This window comes from Microtus pennsylvanicus, chromosome 10, assembly GCF_037038515.1.
Source record: "Microtus pennsylvanicus isolate mMicPen1 chromosome 10, mMicPen1.hap1, whole genome shotgun sequence".
Lineage (NCBI taxonomy): Eukaryota > Metazoa > Chordata > Mammalia > Rodentia > Cricetidae > Microtus > Microtus pennsylvanicus.
Genome location: NC_134588.1, coordinates 45,860,095 through 45,879,274, shown reverse-complemented (window position 1 = coordinate 45,879,274; position 19,180 = coordinate 45,860,095). Strand labels below are relative to the sequence as shown.

General features: G+C 42.6%; 2 protein-coding genes across 3 annotated transcripts in view; one reads left to right on the top strand and one right to left on the bottom strand.

Annotated features, from left to right (window-relative positions):
- Rgl1 (ral guanine nucleotide dissociation stimulator like 1) overlaps nt 1-19,180 on the top strand; it is a 271,229-nt gene that overhangs the window by 5,890 nt on the left and 246,159 nt on the right. The gene's annotated exons all lie outside the window — the stretch shown is intronic.
- Nucleotides 5,954-7,027, bottom strand: Apobec4 (apolipoprotein B mRNA editing enzyme catalytic polypeptide like 4). Its single transcript, XM_075987435.1, has one exon. It carries the CDS (start codon nt 7,025-7,027, stop codon nt 5,954-5,956), a length of 1,074 nt encoding a protein of 357 aa, XP_075843550.1.

Here is a 19,180-nt window from a genome sequence, read left to right as displayed (position 1 = left end):
ACCAGTGCTCTTAATAACTGGGCAATCTCTCTAGCCCCAAGGTTCCCTTTTACATACCAAATACCACATTTTGTTTACTTACTCATGTGTCAAGGGACTCTTGGTTTATTTTCTTATAGCTTTGGGGTAATATGTTACTGTAAACATGGGTTCATAAATGCTTCAAGTCTTTAAGTTCTTAGAGGTGTACATGAAGTGCATCTACATGGTAGTTCTGTTTGCGCTTTCAGTTTTTTTTTTTTTTTTTTTGGTTTTTCGAGACAGGGTTTCTCTGTGGTTTTGGAGCCTGTCCTGGAACTAGCTCTGTAGACCAGGCTGGTCTCGAACTAGAAAACAGGTTTCTTAAAACAAATTTTAAGTAAAATGAGTTCACATTCCATTTCCTTGGATCTCCTATTTGGTAGAGCATAAATCAGACAATCCTGGGGTCTATGTTTAGTGTGTGGTATGGCTGAAGGGCAGAGGGGTGGGTCAGAAGCCTAAGGTCTGCTGTCTAGAACCACCTGAGATTCCCCATCCTAGACTGTGCAGGGCTCTTGGCTTCCTGGGTCTTGAAGACGCCTCTTGGCAGTATAGTTTGAGCAGAATGACTGAGAAGTCAGAAGGAGGTGCTGATGGTCGCTGGGTTTCCCAGACATCACGTGCCGTTAGAGAAGTGCTGAAGAACAGAACATGGACCGGACTGTCAGCTCAGTCATTAGGGTCTGACTTACTGCTCAGTCTATCACAAATTCTCTGTGGTACCGTCTTTGCGGGTATTATAATAACATGTGCTTCATAGGATTACTGGAGGGATGGAATGATGAAGGCGTCAGTCACAAACAATGCCACACCAGTTTGGAATTATGATTAATAGGGTGGTATTTATTTAAAGGGGAAAAAACTTACAGATCACCGTCCCAGACAACAGCCCTCTGCACAACCAGGAAGGGAGTCTAGTCGCCAGCGGAGCAGGAAGTGAAGAGAGAGAGGAGAGGGAAGTGGCCACTTTTTTAAAGGGAGAGATACCACGCCCCAATGGGCTGGTATCTCAGCGGCTATAGGCTGGAGGAGCGGAAGGACCTCACGCAACAGAATGAGTTAATATGTAAGTGCTTAAAATACCTGACATACAATTCTCAGTAAATGTTCGACAGTAATAGTATTAATTACTGTGAGTTACTATGTGACTGTCCTTAGAGCCTATGAAATGAGATGAATAGGATTACACTCTATACTGTATGTACTGAGTCGAAAAAGATGCATAGCAGAGGTCTAGGAAGATAGCTCACTTGTTAAAGGCTGAGGCTCATATGCACCCACTTGAAATCAAGGTATGTAGCAGAAATGTAAAGAAATGATTTACTCTCAGATGAGGTCAGTAGGGTTAGGCTGTAACTTGATAAAACTTATTGAATATTAAAAAAACTGGGTGTGGTACCTCATACCTGTAATATCACGTTCAGGAGGCTGATGTAGGAAATTGCCTTGAGCTGGAGGCCAGCCTGGGCTACACAGTCACTACTAGGACAGCCTGGGTCTGAGAACTTGTCTCAAATAACATCATCATCAACAAATGTCAATAGAAAATCAATATGCTTGACACACAGGAGTTGGCTACAGACTTTGTGTTGTCTCTCACAGGCCTTATCTACCCAAATACTCAGAAGACAGCTGCTCTTCCACGTACCTTATAATTTCATCCCAAAGGACAGATGCCTTTTTTCATATGAGTGCAGAATCAGATAGCACAGACATTTGACTCATGCAATCAACTGCTTGAATTCTCATTCAAATCCAGCAAGCTTCTGATTATAATAAATAGACAAGAGAAGACTGTGATTTAATTGTGTGTATATCCAGATGTCAATCCCACTGGAAATCAATTTATCAGCTGTCTTTCTCTTGGGAGCTTTGTAAGTCTGTTGACCCCCAACCTAAATCTATTCTTTGTGTATTGATTGCATAGGTAATTTGGGCCTCCAGAGCTGAGGGTCAGACTCTGAACCAGACTGAAGGTAGAGTCTTTCCATTCACCATTACTGGTTTCTTGGGTCACACCCCATGTCCTTTTTCAGATGTGTCACTGATTTAATATGTTGACTTATATTTTATTTATTTGGAATATTTGGTGGAAGTGATGTATTTTTTTTTTCTGGGACAGAGTCTATGTAGCCCTGGCTATGCTAGAACTCTCTGTGTAGACCAGGCTGACCTTGACCTCACAAAGATCCACCTGCCTCTGCCTCTTGAGTCACCATGCCTGACTGGTAGGGATATTTTTAAAAATCACCATTGCCATTTTTCTGAAGAGAGCCCGACCATCTAAACCCCCTCTCTCCACCTCAGGGCCAGCCATGCATGTCCAGGAACCCACTGTGTGGTGAGTGAGTGAGACATGGCACTGTGTGGAGTCCACTCTTTGGGAAGGTTGCTTCGCTGTATGTTTTCTTAACGTCAGAGAATGCTTGCCTAGCAAGCACAAGGCCCTGATTCAACCCTGAATACCTGATAAATTGGGGCGTGGTGGTGCATATCTTAATCCCAGTGCTTGGGAGGTAGAGGTGGGAGATCAGGAGTTCAAGATCATCCCTGCGCTTACTCCTGCTCTTATAGGTAAAGGATCACTTAGTTTTCTGTTTTTTTTTTAAAAATATTTATTTATTTATTATGTATACAATATTCTGTCTGCATGTATTCCTGCAGGCCAGAAGAAGAGGGCACCAGACCTTATTACAGATGGTTGTGAGCCACCATGTGGTTGCTGGGAATTGAACTCAGGACCTTTGGAAGAGCAGGCAATGCTCTTAACCACTGAGCCATCTCTCCAGCCCGTTTTCTGTTTTGAAAGGTCTCACTTTGTAGCCCACATGTGTCTAAGGGCATCCATTTTCTTCTCTGAGGCTTTATCGTATTGGTTTGGACTTGTGGCCTGTCATTCATAAGGCTGTGGTTGTTTAAATAACTGGACCCCATAATCTCAGGGAATGGTACTGTTAGGAGGTGTGGCTTTTTGGTGGAGTGGGTATGGATGGCATTGTTGGAGGAAGCGTGCCACTGTCAGGCGGGCTATGAGGTTTCCTATGCTCAGTGTGAGTAGACTTCCTTCTGCCTTCTGGTCAAGATGTAGCTAGCACCGCATCTGCCTGCACTCTGCCATGCTCCTGCCATGATGATACTGAACTAAAGCTCTGAAACTGTGAAGCACTTCAGTGCAATGTTTCCTTTTCTAAGAGTTGCTGTGGTTATGGTGTCTCTTCACAGCAGTAAAAACCGCAAGACGCACATTTATCTAATTAGTAAGAAAATGTAATGGTCACGGGCACTTGTCTTCTAGTTCTGTCAACATTTCCTCTTGTTATACATCATAGAAATCCAAATTCATATTTGAAACTCAAGTTCCTAGATTCCAGACACTCAGTAACCTGATGGATGTTGTGGTCTGCTTCACCACTTCGAAGGTTGGTTTTATGGCAGTGATTTTATCTTTTTAATTTGGCAGAAGAGGTTCTAGTGAATCAAATTCAGGGTCTTGTAGTGTTAGGCATATGCTATGGAAGTAGACTCTCAGCCCCTGGCGCTGTTCTTATAATAATCAGAAATGCCAAATTTGTTATGTTGGTGTCTTTTTTCCTCAAACATAACATTCCAATTTGTGAACATAGGATTTCATAATTTAATGATAAATGTCAACACATTTTTAAATAATAATCATTGTATACTTATAGTAAAATTATATTCAATTACCTTGATCAAAATCTGCAGGCTAAAAAATAATTTTTAAAAAATTTATTCATGTTTATTTTAATCACAATTTAAATTTCTATTCCTAAGACATTTTTTTTTCTTTCTTATCTCCTCTTTCCTCCTCATGCAATGTTATGGGATTTAATGTTAATATTAGCATATTACCTTATTAGGGTAGCATGACTTTATATAGAGATTTTTTAGAGTCAGTCTTGACTCTATACATAAAAATGTAATAGAAATTTGCATTTGAATCCACGTTTTCTATAGTATGTATTTACATATTTCCATGGGAGAAATGGAGCAGCAAATGTGAATTTTAATAAGCAAGTGATTTTATTTAAGTAGCTCAAAGGGTTAATCAAAGAAAAGTTCTTAAAAGAAGCACGTTATGAAGAATTTAAGAGAAGGTACAAATATATATTGGCGAAGAAGAGGTCAGAAAAAAGGAAAGGAATGTACTTACATTTTGCATTGGGGAGCTTTAATAGAAGAGGGATAATAGTAACATACAACCAAAGCTATCCCATGGAGGGTGGGTGGCTCAGCAGGCACCCATCCGGAGTGGATAAGGGATGTTGTGGAATAAATGATTGGCGAATTTATTGAGATGGAGAGTCAGCTGTGCTACCTACATTTTGAGTGCATATTATGTTATATATCACAGGAGAAAGAGAAGAAAGAGAAGGTGGGAGAAAGGGTGAGAGGGAAGGAGAGAGGGAGGGTGAGAAAGGGAAGGAGGGAGGGAGATGTAGATTGAGACTGCGCTTTTACTTCTGGGCCACCCAGACCCAGATAATCACACAAAACCTATATTAATTGCAATACTTTTTGGCCAATAGCTTAAGCATATTCCTAGCTAGCTCTTACATCTTAAATTAACCCATTTCTATTGCTCTATGTATCACCACTAGGTTGTGGCCTATTGGTAAGTCTTGGTTTCTTTCTCCTTTGGCAGCTACATGGTGTCACCCTGACACCACCTTCTTTATTCCTGAATTCAGTTTAGTTCTCTACACCGCCCCCTCCCCCGCCTACTTCCGTTCTGCCCTGCCATAGGCCAAAGCAGCTTATTTATTAACCAGTGGTAATAAAACATAATCATATCAGAGGGGAACCCCACACCAGGGAGAAGGAGACAGAGAAAGAGAGAGAGAGAGAGAGAGAGAGAGAGAGAGAGAGAGAGAGAGAGAGAGAGAGAGAGAGAGAGAGAACTTGATTGATTTAGAGCACCCTACAGGAAATTGCTATCTTATATTTTTGGTTGTGAGCCTAGCCTTTAACGGCTGAGCCATCCCTCCAGGCAGGAAATTGCTATCTTGATGAGCTAAGGAAATAACCTTAGGAGTCATCAAGAGTGGTGTGGAGTTTGTTGTGGTACATGATGGAGGTTGTCTGTGGCGACTCTCACACATCACCTTGCTTTATAATCTCAGGAGGGAGAGCTCTGAGTCAGAAAGATCAAACTGAATAACTGGCTAGTTTAAAAAAAATCAATTTTTGTAGCAATATGTAATCAATTTGTAGAAGAGCTTTTACTCACACAAAACAATTTTGAATCACTTTAGAAAATTATGGGCTGCCTAAAAATCTTCTGACTACATCAACAATCAATGGAAAATCACTGTTTGACCCCAACACAGCATTTGATGTTGGCAACATTGGGTACCCTCTAATTTTATAGAGTATTTTTATTCTGAAACCAGTTCAGGAAGTTATTTTGTTCATGTCCTTTTTTAAAGGATGATGTGGGTTGGCTAGAGTAGAGACACTCCTTTTCTGTCTCAAAACATTTATTTTGGGGCTGGGAAGAGGACTCAGCAGTTAACAGCACTGATGGTTCACTTCCCAGCACTCACATAGCAGCTTACAACCACCTGTAACTCCAGTCTTGGGATCTGATGTCCTCTTCTGGCCTCCAAGGACACTACATGATGTAAGACATACATTAAGGCAAAATAACCATATACATACACATAATAGAATAATAATATAAAAGCATTTATTTTGTTACTTTTACTTCCAGAAAGAGACAAAGTTGCTTATGTCAACATTTTGGATTATGTTAAAATAGTATCCTTATAGTAGTTGTTACAGTAGATAATCAGGTGTTTTACTTTTATTACATCAGTTTATCCCCATCTCAGTTAGACCTAGAAGGGAAAATGTCCAAATTTTTTATCTGTCTACTAAACCCTTTAGCAAATGTTTGGCTTGATAACAAAGTTTATTTCTTCCATTTCTTTTTGTTCTCTTCATTTTCCTCTTTGTTGCTTCCAGACCCGTTTGTGGCTTCCAGCACCTCCACTGGCCTGGCCAAGGGAGGTTTTCTAAGGTCTTTGACCTCAACTAATGACAGTTGAGGCATATCCAAGTGTCTTAGCACATTCCTGGGTTTCTGTGCGTTTTGACTCACATGGATCGGCGGTAGATCCCTGTAAGGTACCAGCATGAAAGGAACAGGAGTCCTGGGGTCCTGGCACAGGAAGGGCTGTCCAGGATAAGCATTGTTTAAGGGGTGATTTTCAAAAGCTGCCTGAACTTTTCTGTTCTGATTCTCTTTTCGCTGGCTCTGAAGAACATCGATAAAATAAGGCTTGACTCCCGTTATGGAGTCTATTTCGTAAGCATTGTATCTGTCAGCCAGTATTCTCCCAGCTGTGAAAGGCTGGAGAACTGTTGATCCCGAGACAACACTAACAAAATTGTCGAGAATAGAATGCCAAATGCCACCGCTTATTGGACTCAAAGTGACCTGAGGCCATAAGCTGGCCAGGCTCCGAAGAGCCTCACGGTTCCATGTCGCGGTAGGAAATTGGTTCTCGGTATGATAGAGCTGAGAGAAGAAAATACTAAGAGTGACATCTGGACACATCATCAGGAAGTTGTACATTTTTCTGATGCAGAACTGGTTAGCCTCATCACAAGGGGAGTGGCTGGAATACAGAATGACATGTCTGATGTTGCTGTTATGAGATATGACTGAGTCAAGGTAGCCGTTCCTCTCAAATAGCATTGATTCTGGGTGGTTGTGATTCCCAGTGCAGTTGCTAGCATGACCCTTTTGTATCAGGTTCCCAAAGGAACTTCTCAGCTCATAAAATGTGAGGTGTTTTGCTTGAGGGTATGTTGACCATGGGAATCCAAAAATCTTCTGAAATTCTGTGTAGGGAACTCTTGCTTCTTCTCCTGTCCGAATGTGGTAAGGGCAGTTAGTGCAATCTAGAGAGAAGCTTAGCCAGTAATAAGGTTTGACAATGGTTCCACCATGTGTTAGATACTCCTCATACAGTGGCTCCATTGCTCATTTTATTGTCTTCTAGCTGCAGAACTAAACAAGAAAGAGAAGTTAGACATAAAATGGTAACAGGAAGAACTGAATGCATAGATTTCCTAAGCCCTAGATTCCCAGCATTGTCGCACCGTTGCTATAAGGCACATGGGAGCCTAAAGGTGAGGTATATGAATGGATTACAGGGCTCAAGATTCATTTCTCCTCATTGAGCTTCTTACAGGTGGTGCTAAGGGAGATGAAAGAGAAATGCAGAATACAGCTTTACCTGTTTCATGGATTCCCTGTCTGTAGAGCAAATGCATTAACAGTAAGGACTAGAAACTTGACCATCTCTATTCAGGGCTGAACTGCTCTGCCTCCCAGCTTAGGGGACTTTGGTAAGTCCTTTAGCCTCTGGAGCCACAGCTTCCCTGTCTGCCAAGATGATCATGTGACATACTCATAAGGTTGTCTTGGGATTGAATAATATCATATATATAATAATATATAATAAATATCAAATGCTTTACTATGTGCCAGACATGAGTGACTCCACCAAAATTAGCGCTTAGTGGCAACAGTACAAGTCCCATATGATCTTGGTGATCCCTACTTATGAAAACCCAAAGAAATAAGTAGGCTTTCGTTTTGTTCGTGGTTTCTTCCCTTTACTCTTCTCTGAATGTGGTGGTTCCTAGGGTGTTCAATCCCAAATGTTGAGATCCTTAAGCAATAGCCATTCTTTTAAAAATATTTCTCAAATTATTATTATTATTTTACCTAGGGCATTATAATGTAGTTCTTAAGGCATTTTAAACTATTGCATAAGTATCATGTGTTTCTTGTAGAGAATAATTGCATGCACTGATACAGAAAAGAAAAAGCCCACCAGTTTGGTTCACTTATATTACAATTTCTGGTTATAGGTTTGATCTTCCAGTCTCTCTCTCTCTTCTGTATTCTACAGGTCATGATTTATACCTTATTTCACTTGTAGTGTATCATAGAATTTTCCTCTGGTAGTAAAATTACTTCAGAAAGCAATATTTATGGTTACTTAGAATTTTACTGTATAACTATAAAATTCAAGTTTTGCCTCTTTTAAATATTAACAGCATCTTGATGAATATTTTTTATAAGTAAATCGTTTCTGTATCTGGTTCATCTTATTATTAAGTCATAGTATTAGGGTTGATTTTGTCAAGTTGTTTCCTAGGAAGACTAATCTTACTGTGTCCCAGCAGTCACTATCAGCTTGCAGACTTGAGAAGTGTGTCTTGGTGTCATTTGGTTGTTGTGATGTATACCTTTTCTATTCTTAGTAAGCCTGAATGCATATTTCGCTTGCTTATTGGTCTATAACTCTTATGTTTCCATGAACTATTCTTGATCCCTTATCTTCATTTATACCTGATGCTTTTCTTATTGATTTGCAAGAGCTCTTATGCATCAAGAATCTTCTGTTTGTCGTTTATTTAGATTTCTCAGTGGTTAGGGTTACTTACTGCTTTTCCAGAGTACCTAGGATCTACTAGTTCCTAACATCCACATGGTGGCTCATAACTGTAAAACCAGCTCCAGGGTGTTTAATGCCCTCCTCTGGCCTCTTTGGGCACCAGGTACACATGTGGTACACACACACACACACACACACACACACACACACACACACATACATAACACCTGTATACCAAATGGAAATAAACAAATCTTTAAAATATTTTAGAGCTGGCAGGCAGATCTCTGTTTAAGGCCAGCCTGGTCTACAGAGCAAGTTCCAGGACAGCCAGGGCCACACAGAAAAACCCTGTGTTGAAAAACAAAGCATATGTGTGTGTGTGTGTCTTTGTGTATATATAGAAATTATTTATATAGGTTCTTGATTATGTTTGTGTTTTATTTTTAATTTATTTTTCTTCTATTACACAGCGTTATATAAGGTCATTTTCATGCAAGCATATAATATACTTTGAGCATTCCCCCAATGCTGTTATTTAATTGCACCAAATTCTACATTTTCATATGGCGAGTCTTTGCTGTGTGATTAATTTTTGTATTCAGGGAAGCTTTTTTCATTAAGCATGATTGGAAAGTCCTCGTACTTTCTATAGCACTTATCTATTGATTGACTGGTCACATTACTGGGGAAGTGCTGCTATTGAACTCTATATGCAACCTTTTTTCAGAATCTAGTTTTATGGGGGATAAAGGTATGAGACAAAAATCTCCTGTAGCCCTGAGTGGCCTTAACGTTTATTGTAGCCAAGAATGACCTTGAATTCCTGAGCACTCTGCCTCTGCTTCCCTGGTGTTGTAATTATAGTTATTCACCACCATTCCAGGCCCCACTTAAGAAAAAATTTAATACAGAGTATCATTAAATGGTCCCTGTTGTTCTTGAACTTAATATTTGTGTCCCAGGCTAGTGCCTAGCCTCCTGAGTGGTAGAGATTACAGACACACCACAGATGAAGCTTATTGTTATTGTTTTGTTGTTTACATGTAACCCTGCCCACAAAGAAAAAACAGGTAAAGGAGAAAATACAGGAAACTCATCATCTCAATCAAAATGCATTTTCCACTTAGACTTTGAAAAGTGAAAAATATATTTGCTTTAATGGCTTCACAGCATAGTCGTTTATTATTGTGTCTCATATGGAAACATTTTAATGCCATGTTTTCTCAGTTAATTTTTTTCTCTCTGTGTTATATGTGTATACATGTGTGTCAGTGTGTACTCAACTGGCTTGCTCCTACTAAGGCCAGAGATTGGCTTCATACATTTTTCCTTATTGACCTTAATCTTATTTATTTATTTAGAGACAGGGTCTTTTCCCTGCGCCTAGACCCTGATGTTTCCACACCTTCTGCTGGGTTGGCTACGCAAAAGCCTCAGGGATCTGACTGCTTTTGCCTCCTGCCAAGCTCCGGGTTCATGGGTGTGTGCCTCCATTTCTGACTTTATACATAACTCTTGGGAATCCAAAGTTACGGTCTCAGGCTTTCATATCACTTTACCTTCTCCAGAAATCTGACTTCACAGTTCAGATACGCTCTGACACTGCTTTATTTGACCAGATGAAATCTCTGGATTTCCTATGAGAATTTTGTCCTGAGTGGAAAATATTTTCAAAGCCTCAGGCTAGCTGAGGGTGAAGTATGGCTTTGTTAATGCTACCATTATCCAAAGGCTAACACTTCTTCTGGCACCACAGACTTTGGATTGTAGTTTTTGTTCGTTTGTGTTGACCAGGTAGCTCTGGTTGACCTGAAACCAGCTGTATAGACCAGGCTGGCTTTGAACCTGCAGAGGTCCGCCTGCTTCCTGAGTGTGGGGAGTAAAGGTCTGCGCCACACCTGGCCTGCTCTGAAGTTACTTTAATCCACAGGACTGGATGTTTGCTTTAGTTTCCTTTTTAGGACTGTGTTTTCCTGGTGCAACAGAATTCCTGCCCTTTAAGGTTCCCTAGTCTGGTTCTAATCCTTGGCAGAGGACAGATCTCTTGGAACCTAAGACTGTTTACTGCTAATCCTGCATGTCAGTCCACCTGCTAGCAAAGCTTAAGACTAAGCCTAAATTTGTACACTTAAGTATTGTGTGGGTCTCTACTGAGTGACATCTAGTTCACTGCTCCAGTTACAATCCCAACCCACCAGAGAAAAATCTGTGGCACAGTACAAGGGAAAAAAAAGAAGGCCTAAAGCATGGTTTGGTGTTCTGTATAACAAACATGGATCAGAAAGCCAAGCAGGCGGCCTCGGGAGATGGCTTGCTGGGCAAATGAGAGGACTGGGGAATTTGGTTCTCCAGAACACACATAAAAGCATGGCAGCTCATTTGTAATCCTGAAGCCTGCAGGAGACAAGAGGGAGAATCCTGGAGCAAGATGGTTATCCAGATTAGCCAAAATGGCAGGCTCCAGGTTAGTAGAAGAGCCTGTCTCCAAAAAATAAAGGTGGAGTGCAACTGAGCAAGACATTGAGGCCAGCCCCAGGCCACCACACTCTTGGGGTGAAGTACAATTGAGGAAGACATAGAGGTCAGCCCCAGGCTGCCACACTCTTGGGGTGAAGTACAATTGAGGAAGACATAGAGGCCAGCCCCAGGCTGCCACACTCTTGGGGTGAAGTACAATTGAGGAAGACATAGAGGTCAGCCCCAGGCCGCCACACTCTTGGGGTGAAGTACAATTGAGGAAGACATAGAGGCCAGCCCCAGGCCGCCACACTCTTGGGGTGAAGTACAATTGAGGAAGACATAGAGGCCAGCCCCAGGCCACTACACTCTTGGGGTGAAGTACAATTGAGGAAGACATAGAGGCCAGCCCCAGGCTGCCACACTCTTGGACAGGCAGATGAATACATGCCCTCCAGCATATAGCTACACAACATGAACAGGGATAAACACATACATGCCACAACGATACACATAGACTTAAAAAGAACAGACTGGAAGAACAGTGACACCATCAGCAACTGGAAGATAAACTGATACAGATGATTTTTTTTCTCCTTTATGTATCAGTGTTTTTTTCCATAAATGATATGGAAAAATACCAACAAGGCCTTTTCTGCCTTCATTATCCTTTTTAAGCTGGTGTGAAGAAGTAAGTATATAGCTACCTATAAATGCCCTTAGGAGAGCAGGAAGTCTTTAGTCTTTCTTCTTTGAGACAGGGTTTCTCTGCGTAACAGTCCTGGTTTGATGTGGGAGTGTCATATATCAATCTGTTGATTTCATTGTTTAAGCAATAAAGAAACTGCTAGGCCCATTTGATAGGCCCACCCTTAGGTGGGTGGAGTAAACAGAAGGGAAGGCTGGGAGGAAGAGGAAGTGAGGTCAGACTCCGCAGCTCTGCTCTCCGGAGCAGACGTAGGAGAGACGCCATGCTACCTGCTCCAGGGAAGACGCACGCTATGAAGCTCCAACCCAGGATGGACTTAGGCTAGAATCTTCCCGGTAAGCGCACCTAGGGGCGCTACACAGATGATTAGAAATGGGCTAAATTAATATGTGAGAATTAGCCAGTAAGGGCTAGAGCTAAGGGCCAAAGCAGTGTTTAAATGAATACAGTGTCTGTGTAATTATTTCGGGGCATAAGCTAGCCGGGCAGGGCAGGCGGCTTGGGGTATTGGGGACGCAACCCTGCCACCGCACCCTATTACTACAAATGACGCCCAGACGTGTGGCTAACTAAACCTACTTAAAAAACCTGAGAAGGCTTAAAAATAAGGAAGAGAGCGTTTAACACAGATTTTTGCTGTTTGTTGGTGGCGTGCTGTAGAGAGATTTCCTGATTCGGCAACAGCAGCAGAAAAAACGCTGTGTCATTTCAAAGCATGGCTTCCTGGGGCTGTGCTGCCAGTGCAAACTCTGGCTTTATGTTTGTGTTCCCGCTTGGGATCTGAAGGAGAGTGCTCTGAGACCTTGACGATGACTCAGAGCTCCCCGCCTGCTCCTGGGCAGAAGGCAGAATCAGGCTTAGGCAGGCGGAAGAGCATGACGGATTCCTGCTGCCATACAGAGATGTGTTTTCAGACTGCGTAGTGCTCTGCGTGTCAGATTTGGATGTAACTTGGATGAAAAGAATTTCTGTGCTGCACGCTCAGTCTCAGAATTAAAGTGCTGAGTGCCGCTCCTACCTGGTAGCCCCAAGAGGCTTCCTGACTCAGCTTTAGCTGCAAAACCCTGCGGCTCATTAAGAGGTCCTGCCACAAAACACTTAAACAGTGTTGATGAAAAGCTGAACACATGCTTTTCAGTTTTCAGCCGTAGCAGGAAAAAAGCTGTGCCGTTTAAAAATGCCGGCTTTCTGGGCCATCCTGCCAGGGCAAACTCTGACTGTTTGAGGCAGGAGGGCCGGCTACCGAGAGAGGATTTGAGTGTTGTCTGTTGTAGCTCGCTGGCTGGCAGGGACCTTGCAGCCTGTACCTCAGCCATGAGGCTGGAAAGCTAAGGAATGGACTGGATCTAGCTGGCAAAGCCACGCCTTTAGTCCTACTGATATTGCTTGGCAAATTAAAGGCTCTTGTCATCAGAAAAAGAGAGATATACAGTAAAGAGAGATTCAAAGACAGAAAATTTCTGAATGGTTTAAAGTGTGTTAAAAATATATGCAGACTAAAAGTTAAAATTCTTAAAGCAAACTTCTGTGACTTCAAGGTGTGGTAGCACACGCCTTTAATCCCAGTGCTTAGAAGGCAGAGATAAACAGATCTCTGTGAGTTCAAGGTGTAGTAGCACACGCCTTTAATCCCAATGCCTGGGAGGCAGAGACAGGCGGATCTCTGAGAGTTCAAAGACAGCCTGGTCTACAGGGTTATTCCAGGTCAAAGATATGCGCTCAAAAAGCAAAAAGTTAACCTAGAAATGTTGCAGCTTAGCGCCTAGTGATTTAAAGGTGTAAATCAAAAGTGCTCCTGGATAGTAAAAAATTGCAGATTCACAATAGGACAGATTCAGACCACTAAACGAGTCACACTGTTGGATGAATGTACGTAGGCTTGAGAGAGAGAAGAAAAGGAATATAGAGAATAAAGTTAATGGTTAAAAAAAAAAAAGGTAAAGTCTTTAAAGAGACAGAATAAAGTAAAGTGATAGAGTAAAAATAAGCCGCGTAAAGATGAAAAATTCACAGAGAGTCTGGATTCTTTGTATTATTGTGTTTTCTTTAAAATTTTTGACTGTGAAGGAGCTAAGTACAGAGAGATATTTCATTACATGGGCTGCCAAGCTAAACCAGAATGGATATAAGGGTATTACGATTTCAGAATTTGGGTCTAAGGATATGATGCTTTGGAGAGAGTCTTCTTTTGTTTTCACAGAGGATGAGACTCTATGGATTTCTTCTATTCCGATTTGGTATGATGGACCACGTCCTCCTGAAGGGTTGCTGTGAACATCTTCAGAAAATTGCTTTGCTCAACTGCCAACTGAGATGAAACTAGCACACAGGTTATACCAAGAAAGACCTAATTAACGACGCCCCCATTCAGCAGGAAGCAGTTTGGAGAGAAAAACTGCGCCCATGTTCCCAAATATGGTTTATAAACGTTCTTTTACATTTAAAGGGGGATATGATATAGGTATGAATAATTTGCATTAGTATAGATTTTGCTTTATTTATAGAGATTTAAGGTCAATTTTGTTATATGTATAAATGTTTCTGATGTAACTTTTACTTGATAACTGTTTTGTTATATGTAATTTTGCTATGTTAAGGTTAAAGCCTTCCTTTTTTTGTTTAAACAGAAAAAGGGGAAGTGATGTGGGAGTGTCATATATCAATCTGTTGATTTCATTGTTTAAGCAATAAAGAAACTGCTAGGCCCATTTGATAGGCCCACCCTTAGGTGGGTGGAGTAAACAGAAGGGAAGGCTGGGAGGAAGAGGAAGTGAGGTCAGACTCCGCAGCTCTGCTCTCCGGAGCAGACGTAGGAGAGACGCCATGCTACCTGCTCCAGGGAAGACGCACGCTATGAAGCTCCAACCCAGGATGGACTTAGGCTAGAATCTTCCCGGTAAGCGCACCTAGGGGCGCTACACAGATGATTAGAAATGGGCTAAATTAATATGTGAGAATTAGCCAGTAAGGGCTAGAGCTAAGGGCCAAAGCAGTGTTTAAATGAATACAGTGTCTGTGTAATTATTTCGGGGCATAAGCTAGCCGGGCAGGGCAGGCGGCTTGGGGTATTGGGGACGCAACCCTGCCACCGCACCCTATTACTACACTGGTTGACCTGGAACTCTCTTTGTAGATCAGGCTGGCCACAGACTCACGAGATTCACCTGCCTCAGCCTCCCAAGTGCTGGGGTTTAAGGTGTGGGCCACCACCACCTGGCTAAGGTCTTTAGTCTCTTTTACAAAAGAAGCAGCAACATGGAAGCTCCTGAGTATTTTCCCAAACATACGGTTATTTCTACCCCTCTCTTGCCCGTGTTTCAATCTTAGCCAGACACAATGCATTAGTATCTGAAGGCAATTTTGGTGACCGATGGCTTTGATAAAAAACGAGTGAGCTCTGGAATTTTGTTCTTGTTAATGGCTTCAGTGACAGCTGTCCGTCCTTTCACCAGCCTGAAGGAAAGAGCCCCATTTCCGTTAAGCTTTTATAGAACTCAAGATTGATCATATGAATTTGTTATTGATTACACATTACTAATATCAATAATTTTTGTTATCTGTCTCTTTGTTCTTTCCTATCCAGGGCTACCTCAGTAGCCGTGACTGGCTCGCAAGCCAAGTGGGTTTGAACTTGTGTTACCACTGCTTGGTCCTCCCCACCACTGCCTTGTTTGTGCTTGGGGCATGTATGTTGCCATGTGGGGAGCAGATTTGCTGGTAGCAAGCATGAGAGATGTGGGGAGCCCAGCCTGCTGGAGGATTCTTCCTCTCACATCCAGTGGCTAGTGGCCCTGGACCGTGGCCATGGGAGGACAGACTTCCTCGGTTTAACATAAACGAACCACACTGTGAGGAGGGTCTGCTCTCCTTTCAGCCAGCCAGACTCTAGCGACTGTTGCTGAGGCACAGTTCGCAGTGGAGTAATTGGAGAATGGAGTTTGCCCTTCCCAATCTGTGCGCAATCTGCTCGGAGCTAAAAACAAATGTTAGCGGTTATAATTACCACGGCTTTGTCTCCAGGCTTGGATCACACTCCAGGTGTCGGAGGCACTGGTCCATCTTCTTGGTTTCCTCCGTGAAGTCCCATGCCTTGCTTCACATAGATTCAGAGGGCATTTGTGTCATAAAGAATCTCCTCTGATACCATATCAGGACTCTTTTGCAGTTTCTATTAGTTCCTTGAATTTTTCTGGCCCAAGTTAGTCCTTGCAGAGGTGGGGCTGCCTCTAAGAACACTGTTGAATTGGTGCCATGGTAACGTTTGGAAAGTAGCTACTGCTAGGATACGGCTCTGACACTTATTACTTTATTTGCATAGCAAACCACCTGTTCCAAAGATGAAAATATACATGTCTGCTTGCTTATTCCAGTCTGCATAGAAGGGCGAAATCTAACTGTTTAAGTGAATGTGTTGAATTTTTTTCTCCCTGTGACTGTAAGAATAAAATCTAAGGTCCTCTTTTCAGCCCTCTCTCTCACGTCTGGAATAGCTGTGGCAGGCTCACTGTGTGGACAAGATTTGGGGGTTCTGTTATCTGTGCAGGTGCTAGAGGCCACTCCTTGAGAGGTCTGCCTTTCTGTGACATTAAACTGACTTGACATCTTTGGAAAGACAGCCAGTTTGGACAAATGGACCCACACTCCACAAAAAGGATCCCCCTTTTTTTGTAACATAAGAAATATGTATGAGAATTTTGCCCTGCTTGTTTGTGAATGTACCATGTACATGCAGTATCTGAGGAAGCCAGAAGGGTGAGTTTGAACTCCTGGAACTACAGTTACACACCATTGTGAGCCTCCATATGGATGCTGCGAATAAAACCTAGGTCTTTTGCAGGAGCAGCAAGTGCTTTTAACCGCTAAGCCATTTCTGAGGAGTTCTTGATTCTGTCTGAATGAGTTATGGAAATTCTTCTAAGACGCTACCTGGGAAACTTGCTCCTTATGTGTGTAGCTCCTTCATTTCAAGACAAGCTTTGCTGGTGCAGCAGCGGCCCTTTCTCTCCGCATCCTTCTTCACTTTCTCCCTGGCCTCCGCTTACCCCCTTGGCATCTCTCAGACACAAGGGGTTATTGTGACCCATTGCAATCTTTCCCCTTGTTCTTTCCCAGGCTATTTGAATGAGTAAGTGGCGATCTTGTGTGTATTTCTGCTGGTTACTGCTAATAGCTTCAGAGCATAGGTACTAACTCCTCAGGGAGAGGGAAGAGGCCCCTTCTGCCTCTTGTATTGGTGTCATTTGTGACATTCTTCCATTGTCAGACTTTGGTGGCCCCTGCCAGCAGCCCTCTCTCAGCCATGGGCTCCTTGGGGTCTGTGCTTTCCGAGGGTCTCTGATGCACTCCTCGATCCTCAGCAAGCGCTATCCAGTTACTTTCCCTGCCTGGCATCCTGGGCACATGTGCTGCTGCACCTCATCCTACCCTACATTTTGCCCTGCTTGTTTTTGCTTTTGTGTTCCGAGCAGCTCCTCACTGAATGAGTTTACAAACAACTGGAAGTTCATTCTCATAGCTCATCCTCTGCTTAACTCTAATAAATGGTACTCACTATACAATATTACTTAAAAAAAAAAAAACCTGTGCTTGGTGGCATATGCCTTTAATCCAGAACTTGGAGAGCGGGTGGAGTATGGCAGATCTCTGTGAACTGGAGGTCAACCTTGTAACAAGTTCCGTGCTAGCCAGGGCTACGGAGTGAGACCTTATCTCAAAAAATTACTTTAAAAAGTGATATTTAAGAAAGCTGTTAGAATGTTTATATAATAAAAAAGTATTAGCTGTGCAAGAGGCTCAGTCGAGGTAGAAAAAGGAGGTAACACGCCCCACGGTCTCTGTACAGTCGTCCCATGTGTGTCATTGCCTTCAGGGTTGGGTTGTTTATGTAGTAATCACATCCTAGAGAAAGTTAAACTGGAAGAAGCAGGAAACAGGAGCCTTGTAATACCAATCAGTTATGTATTAGGGTGGTTTTAGGAAGTTCAACTATATTAAAAATATATATTAAAATTCTAATTATCACATAATGATGGAACATACTTATGTGTAATGATCAGGCAAATTGGAATAACCATCACTTCAAGTCTTTATTATTTCTTTGTGTTGGGAAATTCGAAATCCCCACACAATTTTGCAACACACAATTAATTGCTGCTAACCATGGTTAACTGTGCTATGGAACACTAGAGATCGGCCCTTTCATCTAACTGTACCCCACCCTTTGTCAGCCCTCACCATGCGCCTTTCCTTGCAGTCCCCAGACTGTGGGGACTCCAATTTTACAGTCTCCTAAACCTTGACGTGTGGAAACATGAAATATGTGACTTTTTGTGTGAGTTATTTAACATTCTATCCTCCAATTCTACTTTTACTGCAAAGGTGCCCCCCCCCCCAACCTGGCTTCCCCACTTTCCCCTCCCCTGCAGGAGTGTGGGTGTCATGGTACCTGTGTGCAGATCAGAGGATGACTTTGGGTGTGGGTCCTGGCTGTCTACCTTGAGAGAGGGCCTCACTTGCTCACTGCTGCTATCACTAGGCTTGCGACCTGTGATTCCCCTGCCTCTGCCTCCGATGTGCAGTGGACACCTACCAGAAGGGAGAAGCTTCTGTCTTAGCCCAGCTGCTCTGTCTCATCTTCATCCTGATGAACTGTGTGTGTTATCCACATAAAAATGAAATATATAATTGGAATGAAGATTATAAAATCTACATTTACAAAGACCTTTACTCAGCTGAATACATCAGTCAGTGATCTGGCAGTCTGATTTGGGATATAGCCAAGATGGCCATGGTTGCTAAAGGCTGCGTAGGATGTATTGCTCTTTTTGGGTGAAAGAAGTAATTTATATTTCTATCGCTTGCATTATTAATTTTTATTTGAGCACACTGCCTAACTAATGACACGATCTGTTCTGTGTTGCAGCCTGGTCGATACTGTCAATGTTCAGATATATGGAATAGTAGGAAGTCACCTGGACACTGAGCCCAGATTTAAAAGGCAGGTCTGAAGTGAGGAAGGGCAGCGGACAGTAGGCTTTGGGGAGCTAGCTCTCCAGGTATTTTAGCGAGAAAGGTAGAAAGGAAGTGTTGGCCTGGAAGGAAAGAAAGACCGAAGAGCGTGGGAGACAGGTGGAACAGGCCGATAATCGAGGATCAGGAGGAGTTCAGGGCTATCATTAGCTACGTAGGGAGTTCTAGGACAACCTGGGCTACGTGAGCCGTCTCAGGAGAGGATGGAAGTGGGGGCAAAAGGTGATCTTCTAGTTTGGGTTTGTAGATAAAATGGCCACAAGGTGGCAGCACACTCCAAACAGCAGGAACTGGTTTGCCAGCCTTTTCTTAAGCCGCTTTAGAATTCTTCTGTGTAGACTTCCCCCACTGCCAAGGAAACAAGGGCACAGGCTCAGGATTACAGGGAAGGAAAATGTAGGGAAAGGCGCCACTGGGACCTCTGCATGGTAAGCTCCAACGAAGGCTGCATACTGCAGGACTCACTTCCAATTCTAACCATAAATAAATACTACAAGTAGATCTAAATACTGTCATTCTTTAAAAA